This window comes from Armigeres subalbatus, chromosome 3 (genome assembly GCF_024139115.2).
Source record: "Armigeres subalbatus isolate Guangzhou_Male chromosome 3, GZ_Asu_2, whole genome shotgun sequence".
In the NCBI taxonomy this organism is placed as follows: Eukaryota; Metazoa; Arthropoda; class Insecta; order Diptera; family Culicidae; genus Armigeres; species Armigeres subalbatus.
The window spans coordinates 355,520,395-355,541,275 of record NC_085141.1 but is presented as its reverse complement, the minus strand read 5'-3'; the positions used below and the strand labels follow the sequence as shown (position 1 = coordinate 355,541,275).

The following is a 20,881-nucleotide window of genomic DNA, read 5'->3' as shown; positions in this document are numbered from 1 at the left end:
ACCTATGCTTTCATGTCACCGATGACGATTTTGACGTCCCGCAGTCTGCTCCAGCTGTGCGTAGAACGCTTCTTTCTCATCGTCGGGTCTCCCTTCGTGTGGGCAGTCACGTTGATGATGCTATAGTTGAAGAAACGGCCTTTAATCCTCAGCTTGCACATCCTTGCGTTGATTGGCTGCCACTCAATCACGCGTTGGCGCATCTTACCCAGCACTATGAAGCCGGTTCCCAGCTTGTTGGTGGTGCCACAGCTTTGGTAGAAGGTAGCCGCTCGATGCCCGCTTTTCCACACTTTCTGTCCTGTTCAGCAAATCTCCTGCAGCGCCACGACGTCGAAGTTGCGGGGATGTAATTCAACATAGATCATCCTGTCGCAACCTGTGAAACCTAGCGACTTGCAGTTCCATGTTCCAAGCTTCCAATCGTGATCCTGTATTCGTCGCCTAGGTCTTTGCCGATTATATCGAGTCGCTTTATCTCTTATATTGTTCGTAATGATTGGTTTTCTAGGCGGCTTATTGGGCCAGCGCAAACCTCCTGTCTCGTCGGAGGGCCGTCGTGTCAGGGCTGTTTAGCGTCCCACCTAACACCAGGACTTGGGCTTGTGCGCTTTGAGCGGCACACGGTCGCTTTGGTGGGGCCTACTTGCGGATACATGCAGCTTTTTATAGAGGTTTAACAGGGCCCACTGTCAAACCCCACCACATCCTAGGCAAGCCCCACAACTCGCAGATGGCCTGGGGAGGGATCGTCAAGCCCTTGGACATAGTCCCTGCTGCCCCCTAATCTGCATATCGATGTCACAAATATTGAAAAAGCCTGTTGATCTAGCAGATACTTAAAGTATATAGTATATTAACAATATAGTCCTCTTCGTGAACATTCACACCATCTTGCGTCACGAAAGGTAACCAACGCCTGAAAACGATAGCCAAGGGGTGTGATAGTTGCAAAAATTACACTTATTTTACAATTTTTAAAAATATGGATTACATTTTTCAAAAGTTAATTTTCAAACTCAGATATCAAAATGGCGTCCTACGAGCGAAAACACGGAGGAACAAAATATTACTTGATTTTCAATATTTTTATATAAATGTGTAGGACTTTGAAAATTGACTATTGATCAACATCAAAAACTTTTCGAAATCTGATCAATTGAAAATTACCAAAAATAATCAAAATACCGTCGAAAAGGCGGTCTTGGGCGTTAGAGGGTTAAAGACAGAATCAAGGTTCTGCTTCACAATGTTTTGGATATGTAGGTCTTTAGGGTACTGTCAAACTTGACCTCCACTATTTTCCCTGTGTAGCCGACATCCTGATGAACATTTTTGCTGACGAAAGTGAGAACCTAGCTCTCTTGTGTGATTTTTCACAGCCCGTCTAAAACGCTGGGAATATATGATCCATCCGTCCTGAAAGCGTTGAAGGATTTGATTTAGAAAAACATACTAATTGTAAACACGCCTCTTTTAGGGTATCAGGTCATTATGCCAAATGGTCATTAGGCTATTATGCCTAATGGTCATTAGAAGTGGGAAATGAGAAGTGATAAGTCAGTTCTTCATTTTCCTGCTTTCTTACTTCTTTTTTTATTTTTCTATCTTCCTCCTTTTAACTTATTTTTTCTCACTGGTCATAAGACGAGTTTGTACTATTCCATTTAATTCCACTACTTTATTGTACCTTTGACAGAGACGTATTTCGACCTCATCAGTAAGGCCGTCTTCAGTGTCTCGTACTTGACTCGACTCTCTATATTTTCTATTTCTATTTTATCTTTCATCTTTCTTTCTTCCTCCCCTTGCTTTTTTCTTCTTCATTTTTCACGAAGCCCTTGCTTACGTCTTTCTCCCGTCTTCCTTCTTTACTCTTTTTTCTTCTCTCTACTGTCCTCCTTCTATACTCTTTCTTCTTCCTTCTTTCTCTTTACTTTTCGATGCACATTCGTTGCACACGTTCTTCCTTCTTCCTTCACTCATCTTCCTTCTCACATGTCACTTTTTCAGTCTCATTTCTCACTTCCCTGCTTCAAAGTGAGAAACATGTTTCATTTCTCACTCCTCACTAATTATTGCTCACATCTAGCATCCTCTTTTGTCATTCGGTCTAATGGCCCTTAGCCTAATGACCATCCCCTTAACAGCCTTCAGCATGATGACAGCATGAAAAATTTATACAAATAAGAAACAAAACATTTCACTCTACTAATCCTTGTTTTCTAATGATATGAGCTTGAACACAGGATTATGAGAATGAACTGAACTGAAAATTTCAAACAAACAAAAAAGAGCTCTTTTCTAAATTTCGTCTTCTTTTTGGCATTGCATCCCCCACTGGGACATTACCGCCTCCCAGCACTTCCACATTTGTTAACTGTGATGTTTTTAAGCCGAGTTACCATTCTAGCATTCGTTTATCATGAGGCTAACACCAAAACTAACACGATGATACTTTAATGCCCAAGGAAGTCAAAAAAAAATTTAATCCGAAAATTTCCTAGACCGGACCGGGAATCGAACCCATCCACCTTCAGCATGATTTTGCTTTGAAGCTAACACTCCTCTTAAAATAGGCACACTGCTACATGAAATTTGATTACAAAAATAGTAAAATTAAAAGAAAAGTCAGCCACTGACATTTTTTGGCAATAACACATAGAACAAAAGCTTCCAGAACCGTAATTATATGCCGTAAAGATTCATCATTCATCAAGCTTCAACTAATTCAATTCAAGTGTTCAGGAAACATTAACAATAGCAATTTGGTCTGTTGCTCTGTTCTCTGCATTTGACCAACCGTTAACAATACCACGAGCCCGAAGAGCGTTGATTATTCCTAAAAGCAAAGAAGAACCTCACTCAAGGATAGCAATATAGGAGCAAAATCAACTTTTTTTCCCCTCATCCCCACAAACGAAACTTTGCAGCCTTGAGTCAAACGCTCCGTGATCACGTCTCGGGAATAAATTACGGTCTGAAAATTTAATACTTGCAGCAGCCGTGTGTCGTCCATCGCAGTGCCAGAAATTCATTTTCTTCTTCACTAGCCGGCCCGGAGGAGTTACCGAGAGACACGTCAGGAGCGTAGCCACAACGATGCTCGCTATAATCAAGCTACTAAGCTTTTTTCGCCCTGCTCCCTCTGCATCGTCGTCTGGAGGACAAGAAGTTTTAGTGTAGCACGATTTCTATCGGGAGGGAATAGTCTCTTCTATTCCCGTCCCACTTGGAAGCATATGCCTTATGGGGTTCACGTACGGGTCACAAAGTGCCAAGCCAGTGGGGTTAGCAAAAAGGAACACGTTCCAGACGAACGGGTTTATGGTGCTTAAATGGCGAAGTGATAAAGAAGACGGATAATTAAACTTATGACCGGTAGAAAAAGTAGATGATCTTCGTTCTAACAAGATAATTATGGATCGTTGATTGGGAAATGGGAAATGTTTCTCTATCATTTATCGAACTTAGGTTGCCTGGAGTATCTGAAAATCAAGGATTAATTCGGATAAATCGTCTGGGAATCTAATTCAAATGTTAAATGTTTGAAAAATCGATTGTCGATTGTCCTAGAAAAAGTCTCTCACTTATCATCTCTGTATACAAAATACATATAGGATATGTAGCATACCGCGAGAAACTTTTTTCGCAAGCTGTCATGATAAAGAACTGATTCGGGAGGCTATACGTCATTATAAATTTCTTTTAAAAAAGCCTCAAACGCGGGGAGAACTGATTCTGATTATGCAATTCAACTTGTTTTACACAGCTCTGAGGTCCCCAATACAAAATGAGCGAGAACTAAGCGAGAATCATCACTTCTCTGTGAGGGCTGCTTATCCGATTCTGTTTTTTCGCACTTGTATACAAGCTTGATAAATTTGTTACCATAGCTTGTTACGATTCGCAACAGTTTTTTGCCTTTCTTGTATCATTGTTCGTTATCTATTGAGAGCAAACCCTGCTTAGAATCGATTGATCATTTTAATAAATAGACTATACGATGAAGGCGATGAATATTGTAAAACAGAAGAAAATTTCGAAGTTCACATCACTTTAATTCAGAGCATAAGCTTTTTCCACATCTTTCTAATTAAATCCTTTTAACAGTATTTGGAAAAGAAAGTACGAAGAAACCATCATCACTTTGATTATAATAATTAGCATTTACCACAATATATGAATAATGATCAAAAAGTAAAAATGCAAAAAGTTAATAACAATCTATAAAGACAGAAAACCAGTATACCAAATGCTTTTAAAAAAAATCGCTAATAAAGAATCATCAATCGAGAATTCAATTTGATTTACATAACTTCACACTAGTGTCATAATTGACAAAAAATGACATAAAATTAAAAAAAGAGCGCATCAATTACCTCTCTTGGATGCCATCTAGATCATATCGAAACAGGAAACCATGACCATGACCCATATTTCTGCGAAGCTGGAACAGAATTGCACCACTACGGGAAGTTACTTCACTTGTGCTACAAACATCAACAGCCAACCTACACATACACACACCTCAACGCAAAGTACCACTCCACCCAATTCTTCTTTCAAACAAACACCTGTAAACTCCGACACGTGATTTTCTGGTGGAGCATCCTCTTCCCAACAAACAGCAAACCCTTAAGCGGAGCTGAAACCGATTCAGGCTTATAGTTGAAATTGTGAGATGTTTTCTAATACCATCCGAAAGAGCGAAATTATGCAATTCCTTTCGTGTATAAATTTCAGAATTTCAATTTTTTTTATAACTTTAAATAGATTAGGCCCAGGATGAAACAAGTATTCTAATGAAATTATGGATCAGTGTTTCATAGAAAATTTAATGAACGGATAAATTGCAAAACCCAATTGACAACGGAATTCGATGGAATATTTTTCTCATTTCAAATCAAAATTTTCCCCAGCTACCCCTATGCGCCTCTTCAAAGGCCAGGGTTAACAAACCCACACAGATTCCCACGCTCGCTCGGTAGGCTACTACTGCCTACTGGAATTCGCCATTAATGTCGTCGATCCATCTGTGTGTGGTGCAACAACCACACGAATAATGGGAAAAATAGGTCACGAACATCGACAAACAGGCATCATCGCCGTAGTGTCGGTGGAAGGATGAGGAAGGACGCAACCTAACCCCCATGGCTCGTTATGAAAGAAGACTGAAAAGAGCTTTCATCCTACAGAGCTACAGCACATTCCCGTTGTATCATGTACTAAGTACCATCCATCTCCACTTTGCCTGACTTGGCCAAAGGGGCGATGATGAAGCCAAATAATAGAGCAGACTGGTACGTTCGTTGGTGATATTTTCTCTCCCTCTCTGCGGCAGCTGTTTCAGCCGTGGAAACGCCATCAGCTACACCCTTGGCACTCCTTACGTTGACAGTTTTCGAACCCGGGAGCCTTTGGGAACAATAATGGGAAACGATTTTTCATTTATTTCAATTACGGTAAACATTTGCAGCAAACTTAGTACCAACACACACGCTCACTCCACTCTCAGCCGTTGGTAAGGGCCGGTTATTGTTTGCGCTCTTGTCGGCCGGAGTGCTTGCAGCAGCACGATTTCAGGATTATCAATGTGGTACTGATGTATGTACCATTATATGTAGCACGCTCCCGCCCCGGCAGCACTTGGACCGCAAAGCATGCGTGGGCAAGTGATTATGCTAAAAATATCTCTTCCCATTTCCGGTTGTGGAATTGAAATATTCGATAAGAAGTTCGTCACGAGCAATGGGATGTTTGCTGATGGAAGGCGTCGATCGATTTCATGACCTATGACAATAACAGGAGTGAAAGCATGTTTGCAGTTTTTTTTAACTAAAACTACGTCTAAGGAGAAGGCTTGGATACAGAGTGTAAAACAAAAATTTCCAAATTCGGAACCATCGCAAATTTAGGTGAGATTCCAAACGCTAATAGCTCCCTTTTCTTTTGGTTTTCTTTGGATAAATCTCATTAAAACCCCACTACCTCCACTATTGGTGCTACAACCACTAAGGTTACGGTTACCCTATCTCGGACTTTTTTTTATTAATGCATACAATTAACAATACCATCATTAACTAGCTATTGGCTAACAACAATTATAAAAATAACCAAAATTTTTTTTGAAGGACTTTCTATGGTTTCAGCGCATTTCTCGAATTTGTTTTTTAAACTTAAACAGATTTACCTCTCCCTATGCAAATTAAAACTAACAGCTCGGCATACAATAAACAAAGCTGCTTTTTGGTGGCTATTATTGGGATTTATTTTCCAAGACAGAATATTTGCCGCATTTCCAAATTTCAGTTTTAAGGTCTGAGGGAAGCTTTCTCGCGCTAGAGCGCTATTTTCGAACTAAAATCTCTATAACTCGAAATTGGGATGGAATTTCGCTTATCCCAGAAAATTTCGTGGACCTACTATTTCCCAAATTTGAATTAGGCTCCAAATATTACACTATTGTACAACTGAACCCAAGTAACATTTTTGGTTTTATGACGGTCTTCAAAACCATAATGTGCTCCTCATGGCTACCACAAAACCGACATAAAACAAAAATGTTACTGGGGAAATTTTTGCTTCTCAGTACCTCTCTCTGATGTCGGGCCATTCGGCCGAATGCCATTTGGCCGAGTGCCGTTTGGCCGAATGGTTGAAACAAATTTCATAAATTGTAAGCTAAGAAAATTGAGTACACCCAATTATTTCTTTACACGATGCGTGCCGTGTGAAAAAAATCCGTGTAAAACAAAATCCGTGTTATTTCGAGAAACCGTGTAAAAATAATCGGTGTTATTTCGAGAAACCGTGTGAAAAAGATGTGTAAAAAATATCCGTGTAAAAAAAGTAACCGAGTCTTTGTGAGGGATTGTGAGGGATGCGTTCCGTGTAAAAAAATCCGTGCTATTTCGAGAATCCGTACAAAAAAAGGCCGTGTAAAAGAAGAATCGGTGTAATGAGAAGTAAGTAGTGAGAATTACATGAAGTGTAAAGCGAGCAGTGTGGAATTAGACATTTCTTATATCTGATGAGAAATTAGACGTGAGAAGTAGCAAGTGAATAGATAAATGAGAAATGAGAAGGGAGAAGTGGGACGTGCAAAATGAGAAAGTTAGAAGTGATAAATGACAAGTGATAGTGAGAAGTGATAAATGAGAAATGAGAAGTGACAAATGAGAAGTGAGCAGTGAGAACCGAGAAAGAAGAAGTAAGAAGTGAGAAATGCGAAGATAGAAGTTAGAATTGAATAGTGAGAAGCGAGAAAAGGGAAGGGTGAATTGTAAAATTCTTCCTTATTGCTTCCTTCTTCCTTTCTTCTTTTTTCGCCTTTCTTTCATTTTCCTTTTTTCCTTCTTTTTTTCTTCCTTCTTCTTTCTTCCTTCTTCCAGACGCTTCCTTCTTTCTTCTTCTTCCTTTCTCCATCTGCCTTTTTCCTTCTTTCATCTTCATACTTTTTTTATTGCATCTTCCTTCTTCTGCCTTCCTCCTACTTCTTTCTATCTTCTTCCTTCCTCCATCTGCCTTTTTCTTTCTTCCAGCTTCCTTTTTACTTTCCATTTTCTTCCTTCTTCGTTCTTCCTTCTTCTTTCTTCATTCTGCCTTCTTCCTTCTTCCTGCTTCCTTTTTCTTTCTTCTTTTTTCCACCTTTTTCCTTCTTCCTTTTTCCATCTTCCTTTTGCTTTCTTCCCTTCTTATTCTTCTGTCTTCTTCCATCTTCCTTCTTTCACTTCTCCTTCTTGCTTCTTTCTTATTCCTTCTTTTTTCTTCCTCCTTACTTCTTCCGTCTTTCTTAATCCTTCTTCTTCTGCCTTCTTCCTCCTTCCCTTCTTATTATTCTTCCTTCTTGCTTTATCTTTCTTTCTCCTGCTTTCTTCCCTCTGATTTCTTCCTTCTTTCTTTTTCCTTCTTTCTTCCTTCTTCCTACATCTCATTCTCACTTCTCGTTACTCACTTTTCACTACTTTGTGCTTATAAGGGATCTCATTTCTCACTTCTCAGTTCTCACTGTGCACTATTCACTTCTCATTTCACTTGATAAAAAAAACAAATTTCAACTATTCAGCCAAACGGTATTCGGCCAAACGGTATTCGGCCAAATGGCGTTCGGCCAAATGACCCTTTCGGCCAAATGGCACTCGCCCAAATAACGTTCGACCAAATTTTACTTCAACCAAGTTTTAGGGCGCTCACCCGAATGAGTCCTACGTTGTGTCTTTTCTAATTAAATTTCTGACACTTCTGCCGGTCGGTAGTAGTGTATGCAGCAGGGGGGTCTGGGTTTCTCTTTTCTTTCGCAGGTAGCAGTAGCAACAACGGAGCATCAACGGACGACGGAGGCACAGTACCGGGACAACGGTGGATCCACAGGTAGGTTTCGATACGCGGACGTTTAGAACACAGGTAAGACTTGAATTCATGCACTTATTTTATTAACTTTCAAACACTTAGTCTTACTATCAACACTTGATTTTATTGCTCCGTTCTGTTCAACTGCACTACTAATTATGAACTTACTGGGACGGCGAGTAAAGGAGCGTCCAACGGTCTTTTTGTATCCTGGTTGCTAGTTTTATCAGGCGAAATATTCGTAAACGTCATGCTAACTGTTATACACCGTGTTGGAGCCTTAGCTACATAAAACCTGCATGAAAGTGACGTTCAAGATTAACCCATTTTGATTGATGTTTCAACATACCCGCCGCCTTGAATGATTGTGTCGTTCAACAAACGTCAATAACAAATTCAGTGATCATAACAATAATAAATAGTCTAGCTAATTTCGCGTTACAGGTAAGTATGATTATCTTAACTATTTTGTTTGTTTTTCTTATAATTTTAGGTACAAATATTCACAAATCGCTGGCATGTGGATTGTTGGTTGGATTTCTGGTGCTACATCGTTGGAATTCATCGAAAACTGCCGCGGATTGCGGTACCAGGCATGATGTTGTTTCGCTTCGTTGAACTTCGTCGGGATGATCAGCAAGCGGCAAGAGGCATATTTTGTTGATGGTACGTTTTATTATTCCCTTCGCTGTTCGAAGACTAACGACGCGACATAAATCGTCTCTTCCAGGATGTACGGCGACGATGCGGGCAAGTGGCCAACGGATTGCTGGTAGTGAGTCATCCGCAACGATGACCAGGCGACCAGGATGAATTTGGTTGTTGCAAGCTGCATATTTTGTATCGCGCATCAGCTCCTGCAGATATTCTCTCTTCCAATGGACCCAGAATTTTTGGACGAGCTGCTGCCAGTTTTGATACGTTCCGAGCAAGCCAGTCGGGAGATGCTGATAATCTGGGTCGGGCAAGGCGGTGGACGATGTTCCGATGAGGAAGTGCGCCGGTGTCAGCGCAGCCAGATCGTTCGGGTCGTCGGAGATGGGCAGCAGAGGACGAGAATTCATCATGGCTTCTATTTGTGTTAGCACCGTGTAATAGCCCTCGAATGTGAGACGAGTACTACCGAGTTGTCTGAATAAATGTTTTTTGGCACTTTTGACCGCGGCTTCCCAAAGGCCACCAAAATGCGGTGCCTTTGGGGGTGTCAAGTGCCACGTGATCCCTCTTAGGGCGCAGGCGGAGGTAATTTCTACTTGATCCCTTTCGCTGCGGAATCGGGCGAACAGTTCTGCGAGCTCCCCCTTTGCGCCCTCGAAATTCTTTCCATTGTCCGAATGGATGTGGTTTGGGACTCCCCTTCTAGAAATAAACCTGCGTAGGGCGGCCAAAAACCCTGGAGTTGAGAGATCCCCCACTAATTCCAAGTGCACGGCCTTGGTGGCGAAGCAGACAAAAACGCACAAGTAAGCTTTGGCAGGGGCAGCACGCTTGTGTATGGGCTTCAGATAAATTGGTCCTGCGTAATCCACACCTGTTACTGAGAATGGACGACTTTGGGTAACCCTCGAGGATGGTAATTGACCGATTTGTTGCCGTGCTAGGACCGGTCGATGACGTGTACAGCGGAAGCAGTGCCGGACGATGCTTTTGACGAGGTTCCTGCCATTAAGTGGCCAATATTCCTCACGGATCGTGGACAGCAGAAGACGCCCGCCGCCATGAAGCAATTGGCGGTGGAAATGTTCGCCGATGAGCTGGGACAACGGATGGTTCTTAGGGAGGAGGACAGGGTGTTTCGATTGGTAAGGCAGCTGAGATAGATTAAGCCGACCACCTGCTCGCATGATTCCCATTGGGTCGATGAACGGGTGCAGACGCCGAGTGAATGAATGTTTTGGGAGTGGCTTTCCTCGAAGCAGTTCTCTGAGTTCTTCCTTGAACGCATCTTGTTGGGCAAAACGGATTAAGATTGTGTTCGCATTGGCAAGTTCTTCGACGGTTAATGCCTTTGAATTTATCTCTCTCTCTTCAGGTGTTGCATGTGGCTGAGTTCTGGCTTTCGAAAAGGCTTTGGCAGCAAAGCGAAGGCAGTAAGCAACGGTATGAAGAAATCGTGTGTACGATGACCATCTTAGGAACCACGGATTGATGCAGCGCGCGGTTTGCACTGATACGACGACGGACCTTTCTTCTAATTCATCTTCTGGAACGACTACCGGGTTAGAAATCGGCCAATATTGTTGAGATTGAACTAACCAGCCAGGACCATGCTTCCATACGGCGCTATTAATGAATTCCGCAATTGGCATCCCTCGAGAAACCAGATCCGCTGGGTTTTCTGATCCGGATACGTGATTCCAATTTCCACCGCGGGTGTAATGCTGCACTTCAGAGACTCTGTTGGCTACAAACGTCTTCCATGTGCTCGGTGATGCGCGAAGCCAGTGTAAACATACTGCTGAATCGGACCAGAAGAACGATGCCGACACGTTTACGCCGATAGATTCCCTCACGCGATGGTGGAGATGCGCCGCCAATACGCAGGCACACAGTTCTAGGCGGGCGATGGACAGACGTTTCAAGGGTGCGACCTTGCTTTTTGAAGCCAGTAAGGTGATTTTCACGGTTCCCTGGCATTTGAACAGCGAACATAAGTGCATGCTCCATAGGCAGCTGTTGAAGCGTCGGCGAAGGTATGGAGTTCCACGTTGGAATCTGGAAGAAGTGCGCAACGGTCAACTCTGTAAACGGAAATCTTAGGTATCTCACTGCGGAACTGTTCCCACTTTATTCGAGTAGCAGCCGGAACCGGGTCGTCCCATCCGCAGGCCAACGACCATAACTCCTGCATGAGGATTTTCGCAGTTACGACAACTGGTGCAACTAAACCAAGGGGGTCAAAAAGCTTGGCGATTTCAGATAGAATAGATCTCTGCGTAGGAGGATCATCGCGTGTTTGAAGTTGCGAGTCAAAACGTAGTTGATCCATTTCTGGCTCCCAACGAACGCCCAGTGCCTTGATGGTTTCGTTGGGACTAAACTGCAAGGTTGATTGCGTTCCAATCTGATCATCATCTAGCCCATGCAGAGTTTCTAAACGATTCGAGGTCCACTTCCTCAGCTCAAAACCTCCTTTGGTGAGTAACTCAGATAGCTCCTTTCGAAGCTGGATAGCTTCCTCAACTGAATTGGCCCCTCCAATAAAGTCGTCAACATAGAAATTCTTGCTTAACGATGGCCCAGCCAAAGGGTATGCATCGCCTTCATCTGTCGCAAGCTGCTGGAGTGTGCGAGTCGCGAGAAAGGAGGATGGAGCTAGTCCATAAGTTACTGTACGCAGTTCGTACGTCTGAACCGGAGTGTTTTTTGTGAAACGAAACATAATGCGCTGCAGAGGACGGTCATCGGGGTGTAGCAGCACCTGCCTATACATTTTGGCGATATCTCCAACGAGTGCCACTTGATAGGTCCGAAATCGTAGGATTATTGAAAGAAGATCATTCTGCACCACTGGACCCACGCATAGAGCTTCATTCAGCGAGAAGCCAGTTGAAGTACGAGCCGAACCGTCGAAAACAACTCGGACCTTGGTGGTCGTGCTTTCTTCCTTCATGACGGGGTGGTGCGGTAAGTAATACGCGTGTGAGATCGTTCCATCGTCCGTGTCGGCCAGCTGCATATGGCCGAGGGAGAGATACTCTTTCATGAAGTTGTTGTAATCTTCCTTCAATTGTGGATTTCGATCCAGTCTGCGTTCGAGTTGCTCGTAGCGTCGGAGGGCGCTAACCTTGGACTCTCCGAGCATAGCATCGAAGTCTGGTTTCCGGGGCAGACGCACGATGTAGCGGCCTGTATAATCTCTAGTCGTAGTATTTGCGTAGACCTCCTCGCAGCGTCGTTCTTCCACGGAGTAGTTATCACCGATACTTAATTCCTCTGTCTTCCAGAATCGCTCCAAATTCTCTTCGAGTGTCATCATCGAAACAGCAACAATGGTGGGAGTGGCCGACTGAGCAGAATGAACTGTGCTAGCAGACCCCGTGACGACCCAGCCGAATACGCTGTCCACCATTATCGGAAGGTTGTCGGCCAGCTGAAGACGAGCAGTGCTAGGGAAAAACGAGTGAAAGTGCTTGGCGCCCAGGACCATGTCGATTTGTTGACTCTTGTTGAATGAGGGATCGGCCAAATCCAGATTCTGTGGAATACACCAATCCTTCACTGAGATGTCTTGTGTTGGCAGATCTGCAGTAACGGTATCCATCAACAGGAATTCTACGCCGCATTCAAAATTGTCATTCCTTGATTTAATGCGAGCAAAAATTGATTCACGAACCCTTTTAGACATACTTCCAGCCCCCTGAATGGTAACGTTGACGGGATTTCTCTTCAGATGCAGCCTGCGTGCAAAACGATTGGTTATGAGGTTTGGTTGAGAGGCGCTATCGAGTAGGGCACGAGCTAAATGGTCCTGACCGTAAGCATCGATAACCTTCACCAACACTGTCAGGAGAAGTACGTCCTCACGAGACTGTGGAGCAGATGCAGCGACAACGACACGAGGGACGACTTGAGTAGCTGAAACGGTTGATTGAGGAGATGATTCTATCGTTGATCGAGCAGTGGCCTGTGCGGCTCGAGACGAAGCGGAAGCCCGAGCTGGAAAGCCGTCGTTGGCAGAACTAGAAGTGTCACCAAAATGTAACATGCTATGATGGCGTTGGTTGCAATGCTTGCAGTTGAAATTCGATGAGCATTTACGGGCAATGTGGTCACCTTTCAAGCAGTTGTGACACAAGCGCTTGCTTGAGACGAGCTGATGACGTTCGGAAGCTGATAAACGGTTGAATTTCGGGCACTTCATTAGGATATGGTCTAGATTGCAAGCTGGACACTTACTGTTGCCGGATCCAGCTGTGGATGCGTAGGATGAGAGTCGGAAGTGTGATTGCCGTTTGGAATTTGAAGTGGATCCAGCTGGCATCGAGGTTGGTTGATGATGGTTCACCTGAATAGATTCCAATACGCGCATCCTCCGTTGCAGGAATTCAATCAAACAGTCGTAGTTCGGTTGGTTGTTGGTTGACGCGTAGTCCTCCCAGGCCTTGATGGTTTCGTCCGGAAGCTTCGTGCAGAGAAGGTGCTCCAGAATGCTGCTCCAAGTATCCGTCGGTTCTCCTAACTGGCAGAGGATTTTCGTATGCCGCTGGAATTCGTCCACAAGCGAATGCAACGATGTAGCAGTTTCCTTTCTCACCGATGGGATGTCAAACAAAGCTTGAAGATGCCGCTTTTTCAGCAGATAGTCGTTAGCGTATCTGTCGACGAGAGTTTGCCAGGCCAAGTTGTAGTTGATGGGGCTGATCCCTATGGATTCAATCAGCTGTGCCGCTTCACCCTTCAGCGCTGCCCTTAGGTAATGAAATTTCTGGATCGCTGGTACCCCCGAGTTCGAATGAATCAATGCCAAGAACGTATCGTGAAACCCTAGCCACTGCATGTAATCTCCGTCAAACTCAGGAAGCGAAATAGTCGGTAATTTTAACCCAGAGAGAGCGGAAGCTTGAAATCCAGATTCAGGGATGCGAGCAAATTGAGTAATAACAGGAAGTTTGGAAAGCAGAGCGGCTTTTATTGCAAATAGCCTTGGTTTGAACTTGGAACGGACGTCACGATGGGCTTGCCTACCTTCTTCAGCCATCTCCAGATCCTCCAGCTGCCCCTGGACCTCCTCCAGAGTTGCCCACATGCTGATGAAATATTCCAGGCGAATTGGCACCTGGGCCTGGTTGCTCGTTGCTCGTATAATGCGATGAAAGCCTCTGCCCGACCCAAAGCATCTATCACGGTAGTCCTCTTCGACATCAACGTTGGAATGTGCTGCGGAAGCGCCATCTTCGATGCACAGAATGGCTTACGGCTCGCGTTTCCAGACAACGAGGGATCTGTTGAACAAAAACGACCACAGTAGATCCGGAGAGAGAGAATATAAGCGCTTGGAAAGGTACTCACCTATTCCAAGGCAAAACAATGCCTTGTATTTTTTTTTGAAATCTGGAACCTGGAACAAATCAGCGTCTGTGTCAATCCGAGTCGATGGCGCAGCAGAGTGGCACTAGATCAGATGCCGGTTGGTGGCAGTCACTGGTGGACGATGTGGATCTAGAACAATGCCGATAGATCGCTGAACAATGCGTTGATTCTTCCAGACTGGCGCCAAGTGCAATGGCGGAATGCTGTGGCCTGAGCAGTATTTCTTCAATGGAATATAATGGCCTAGAGAGAAGGGCGATCGCCCTACGATGACACGTCGTCCTTTGATGCACTTCGACAGGAAAATAGCGCGTCCGCCGTCGACAGAAAACATGCAAAGAAAAAACAGGAATCTAGAGGGCACCTGCGAGACCCCGCAACTTAATCGGACAGGTAATTACCTGTGGCCCGATATAACGAGCCTTGAATCTAATAACTTCGATTCCAAAGTATGGCGAAAACAAAATGGCAGCGCCCAGTAGGATCGTCCCACGTGCTTCACGGATGTTGAATCCCGGACGGTGTCGACGGATCCTGGTCACGGCACCACTTTTTATGTAGGGCGCTTACCCGAATGATTCCTACGTTGTGTCTTTTCTAATTAAATTTCTGACACTTCTACCGGTCGGTAGTAGTGTATGCAGCAGGGGGGTCTGGGTTTCCCTTTTCTTTCGCAGGTAGCAGTAGCAGCAACGGAGCATCAACGGACGACGGAGGCACAGTACCGGGACAACGGTGGATCCACAGGTAGGTTTCGATACGCGGACGTTTAGAACACAGGTAAGACTTGAATTCATGCACTTATTTTATTAACTTTCAAACACTTAGTCTTACTATCAACACTTGATTTTATTGCTCCGTTCTGTTCAACTGCACTACTAATTATGAACTTACTGGGACGGCGAGTAAAGGAGCGTCCAACGGTCTTTTTGTATCCTGGTTGCTAGTTTTATCAGGCGAAATATTCGTAAACGTCATGCTAACTGTTATACACCGTGTTGGAGCCTTAGCTACATAAAACCTGCATGAAAGTGACGTTCAAGATTAACCCATTTTGATTGATGTTTCAACACAAGTTTTTCCAATTCCATACGAAGATTACCATATTGGAAGAGCAGCCAACAGCATATTTTCTCGTAGCGCACGGCAGGAAAGGAGAGATGAGAGCGATCAATTTTGTATCTAGCATGACACTAGAAAATAGCGTATTCACATTTGCAAACACGAAATTACCAAATATATCAATTGAACTCGAGGAACGGGACGAGACAAATACGAAAAAAATAAAAAACAAATCTAGACCAACAAAAGGGCGTAACAGCCAAAATTTATTCATTCTGATTCTTCGTCCACATATATAGTATATACAATATTCCTCCAGATATTCCTGATATTCCTGATATTCTCCAAAGCATTGCTTCGGATATTCCTTCAGAAAGTCCTTCAAGAATTCTCCGGATATTCCTCCAGGAGTGCCTCCGGATATTCCTCCAGAAATTCCTTCTGATATGCCTCCAGGAATTTTCCAGAATATTCCTCCAGGAATTTCTCCGAATATTCCTCCAATGTTCTTTCGGATATTCCTCCAGGAATTCGTCCGGATGTTCGTCTGAGAATTCTTCCAGATTTTCCTCCAGGAATTCCTTCGAATTCCGCAGCTCCCCCGAATATTCGACTAGGAATTCCTCGGGATATTACTCCAAGAATTCCGTTCGGATGTTCCTCCAGGAATTCCTTATGATATTCTCCCAGAAATTACTTCAAATATTGCTCTAAAACATTCCTTCAAGACTTCCTCAGAATATTGCTCCAAATATTCCTGGAGGAACATCCGGAGGAATTCTTGGAGAAATATCTGGGAGAATTCCTGGTCAAATATCTTGAAAAATTGCTGAATAATTATCCGGAGGAATTCATGAGAAAATATCTGAAGGTATTCCTGAGGAATATCAAGAGAAATTCCTGAAGGAATATCCAATGGAATTGCTGAAAAAATATTCAGAGAAATTCCAGGAAGAATATTTGAAGGACTTTCCTTGCAAATATTTGGAGCAATTCATGGAGGAATATTTGGACGAATTCCTAGAAAACATACGGATTTATTTTATTTCAAATAATTGTCTCATTTAGATATATGTCTTATTTGTCTTATCTGTCTTATTTATCTTATTTGTCTTATTTGTCTTATTTGTCTTATTTGTCTTATTTGTCTTATTTGTCTTATTTGTCTTATTTGTCTTATTTGTCTTATTTGTCTTATTTGTCTTATTTGTCTTATTTGTCTTATTTGTCTTATTTGTCTTATTTGTCTTATTTGTCTTATTTGTCTTATTTGTCTTATTTGTCTTATTTGTCTTATTTGTCTTATTTGTCTTATTTGTCTTATTTGTCTTATTTGTCTTATTTGTCTTATTTGTCTTATTTGTCTTATTTGTCTTATAATGTCTTATAATGTCTTATTTGTCTTATAATGTCTTATTTGTCTTATGTTATGTCTTATTTGTCTTATGTTATGTCTTATTTGTCTTATGTTATGTCTTATTTGTTTTATGTTATGTCTTATTTGTCTTATGTTATGTCTTATTTGTCTTATGTTATGTCTTATTTGTCTTATGTTATGTCTTATTTGTCTTTTGTTATGTCTTATTTGTCTTATGTTATGTCTTATTTGTCTTATGTTATGTCTTATTTGTCTTATGTTATGTCTTATTTGTCTTATGTTATGTCTTATTTGTCTTATGTTATGTCTTATTTGTCTTATGTTATGTCTTATTTGTCTTATGTTATGTCTTATTTGTCTTATGTTATGTCTTATTTGTCTTATGTTATGCCTTATGTTATGTCTTATTTGTCTTATGTTATGTCTTATTTGTCTTATGTTATGTCTTATGCGTCTGTTTTGTCTTATGTAATGTCTTATTTGTCTTATGTAATGTCTTATTTGTCTTATGTAATGTCTTATTTGTCTTATGTTATGTCTTATTTGTCTTATGTTATGTCTTATTTGTTTTATGTTATGTCTTATTTGTCTTATGTTATGTCTTATTTGTCTTATGTTATGTCTTATTTGTCTTATGTTATGTCTTTTTTGTCTTATGTCTTATTTGTCTTATGTCTTATTTGTTTTATGTTACGTCTTTTTTGTCTTATGTTATGTCTTATTTGTCTTATGTTATGTCTTATTTGTCTTATGTTATGTCTTATTTGTCTTATGTTATGTCTTATTTGTCTTATGTTATGTCTTATTTGTCTTATGTTATGTCTTATTTGTCTTATGTTATGTCTTATTTGTCTTATGTTATGTCTTATTTGTCTTATGTTATGTCTTATTTGTCTTATGTTATGTCTTATTTGTCTTATGTTATGTCTTATTTGTCTTATGTTATGTCTTATTTGTCTTATGTTATGTCTTATTTGTCTTATGTTATGTCTTATTTGTCTTATGTTATGTCTTATTTGTCTTATGTAATGTCTTATTTGTCTTATGTTATGCCTTATTTGTCTTTTGTTGTCTTATGTTATGTCTTATCATCTTATCATGCATCATGTAATGATGCAAATCGTGATTCGAATCAAGAGCGATTTACTGGGCCATTATTCTGATGGTATTTAACTCATGCATGACTTGATTCGACGAAGAGATTTGAGAATTTGAGATTTTACCAACACTGCGTCTTATTTGTCTGTTGTATTTCACATCTTTGTTCCACCGGTATCACGATCAGCACTCGAATCCTGCTTATTTGTAATATTCGTACAATAAATCTTTCATGATAATTTCCTGGATCGGCGCTGCTGTTTTTCTCTCGCCGATCCGCTGCACGAGGGATAAATTATTCCTCATTGTTGCTAACTGCAAATTCTCAAGCAATTGTAAACCGGAAATGATGAAATAATTTTGGCGACACTGACAGCTTTATTCTGGCGAGCTAAATCGTGCGATTTTTTCTCTCAAAGAGAGCTACCATGTGCTTTTTTTTTTGGAGAACGCTTCCCTCAGACCTCAAACGAGTTCTTAGAATTTCATTTGTCCATTCCCAGACTTCATGTGCACCAGACGACCACCTCGAGTACAATAATGAAAAGCTTAAAAAACTGTGCTCTTTTAGGATGAGTTTCATGAATTGTTCACTTTTACGGAAATTTTAAATCTTCTGAAGGTTCACCAAACTGTCGAATAGCTAGGAAATGTGATGACCCATAGAAATAGACAATGGCTACAATTATACAAAAAAAATGTGAGCATTTCCAAAATTACCATTCGAAAGGCCAAAAATTGGCAATACAATCTTTATTCCTTTAGATCCGATTACTAGAAACCAGAATAGTTGAACTGCAAAAATCAGTTCGGAACGACATTCACTGAACCCAATTTGATCCCAAAAGACTTAAAATTGGTTCAAAAATATACCTTTGGGCGCGAACTGAAGTTGAGGTCATTTTTGTCCCGGAAAAGTACTTTAGACTAAAATTGCAAGTAAAACTCTTTTCAATATCCATGAAAAAGTTTTGGAACATTTTCTGCAGTTGTAACAATTGAATATTGAATAATAACAGCGAAGCGCCTATCGCCGGCGTCGGCGCTCACCTGTACCCGCTGCCCACCTTTCCTTAGAGCCTCACAGATGAAGTCTCGACCAGATAGTCATGACAGAATTGTATCACAATTACTAATATCAATTTGTGTTATAATTAACAATATTTTCAACAATTTTGTTAAAAATTCGTGTTCCCGGATGAAAAAAAGAAAATTCAATGATCGTTATTACAAAATAATAACAAAATGTGATATAATTAATACGAATAGCAACACTTGTTACACAACCAGTGATAACTTTGTTCTTTTCAATAACACAATTTGTAATAATTTTAGCTATTTTCATCACTTTTCATATACACATCGAGTTATATTTTTGTTTAATTAAAAACATATTTATGTAAATTTTTTGTTAAAACTAGAAGAAATTTTGTTACATTTTCTGTTATTCCAACTACTAATGGTACATGTTTTATAATTACCTCTGTTATAAAAAAATACTGTAACAAAATTGTAAATCTGTTACCATCAACTGGTCGGGTTGCGTAAAGTTAATAGATGATGGAGACGCATGGTACTGTAAACAGTAAACAGAAGTAAATTTCTATTTCTGATTCTGATGTTGAGATTTCAATGAATCTAACCATATTTCAACGAAAACTGTGAAATGATTGAAGTGTGTTCCGTATAGGGTAGCACTATACTGCTACCTCGTTTTGTATCTGAATCAAGTTGAAGTTGATCATTCCAACAAAAATAGATGGATGGCATGACCTTACCTACATATGCTTGTTCGCAGATCACAATTTAAGAAATCTGTTATCAAATAAGTATCACGAATTGATAAGCTAAATTTAATTTGTTTCACCACCTACCTGATTCGCTTTGTTGATCTGCTTCTTCAGACCAGCGAAAGCCATGATGTTACTAATTTTGAGGCTGTTTTATTGAACCGGTCTCCGTGTGAAAAATTGACTAGTTCGCTCAAGCGGTTGCGAGCGATTTACTGCTGAACGTTGTTTGCTTCTCCTGCTGGCACTGCCTACCTACCCTAACCGTGATTCTAAGATGCTGCCCGATGACGCGTCACTAGTTTTGTTGCAATCAATGAACTTTTCACTGGCACATCAATTTTCTTCTCCGTTTTCAAATCACTTTCACTACACTAAACACAATCCCCAGGCAAACTTGACTTGGACTCAATTTTGTTTTCTGCCAATATCATTCAGAGCACAATCAATCATAAAGGAATCGATTCTCTATTTCCAACGATGCACTTATTTTTCCCAATCAAACACTACGACTACTGTTGCTGCTGCTGCTGATGATTGAAGTAGTGAAGATCGTATCAAGGAAATTGAGATCCGTGTCGATGTAGATATCGGATCCAATCCAGAACCGGAACAATTGCGAGACAGCACCCCAGGAGCACAGCACATGAAACGATAGGAGAAGAAAATATATCATCGTGAGTAAAATGTAAAGCAGGAGGACTTATGATTTGCTTATCAGGTGCAGCATTCGCACTGCTTTCGTAACGATGGCATTTCATATTCATAGGACACTGAATATGATTTAACGGACAATTTGTAAGAGAAACTTACGGAGAACTGATTACTAATTACATTTCCGTTCGGAGATTAGAAATATGTCAAATCGTCGCCATTTTGAAATTCAATATCACGAACCGAACAATCGGAAACTAAATTTGACTGCATACTTGGAATAAATGGTGGAACTGTTACCATTTCCATCTATCTCAATATATATTCTTGTCATCATATTCATAATGTCGCTTCTTTAAACTAATATGCATGCTGACCACTGAAAAAAAAACTCAAACTTAACAAACAAATCAAATTTATTTGCATTGCCTTGTTTTTGATGGGATGGACATAGGTGCTATAAGAAAAATCTAGAAGCAGTAAACCTAACCTGTTGTTTTTTTTTGTTACAACA

General features: G+C 41.2%; 1 protein-coding gene across 7 annotated transcripts in view; it reads right to left on the bottom strand.

The window, feature by feature from the left end:
• LOC134226146 (endophilin-A-like) overlaps positions 1-20,243 on the bottom strand; it is a 98,522-nt gene extending 78,279 nt beyond the window's left edge. For all 7 annotated transcript variants that reach the window (XM_062706728.1, XM_062706731.1, XM_062706733.1 and 4 more), the window contains exon 1: positions 19,798-20,243. In XM_062706728.1, the coding sequence (XP_062562712.1) occupies positions 19,798-19,842 (45 nt within the window). In that variant the 5' untranslated portion in view covers positions 19,843-20,243. The remainder of the gene's footprint in view (positions 1-19,797) is intronic.
• Positions 20,244-20,881: the final 638 nt, after the last annotated feature.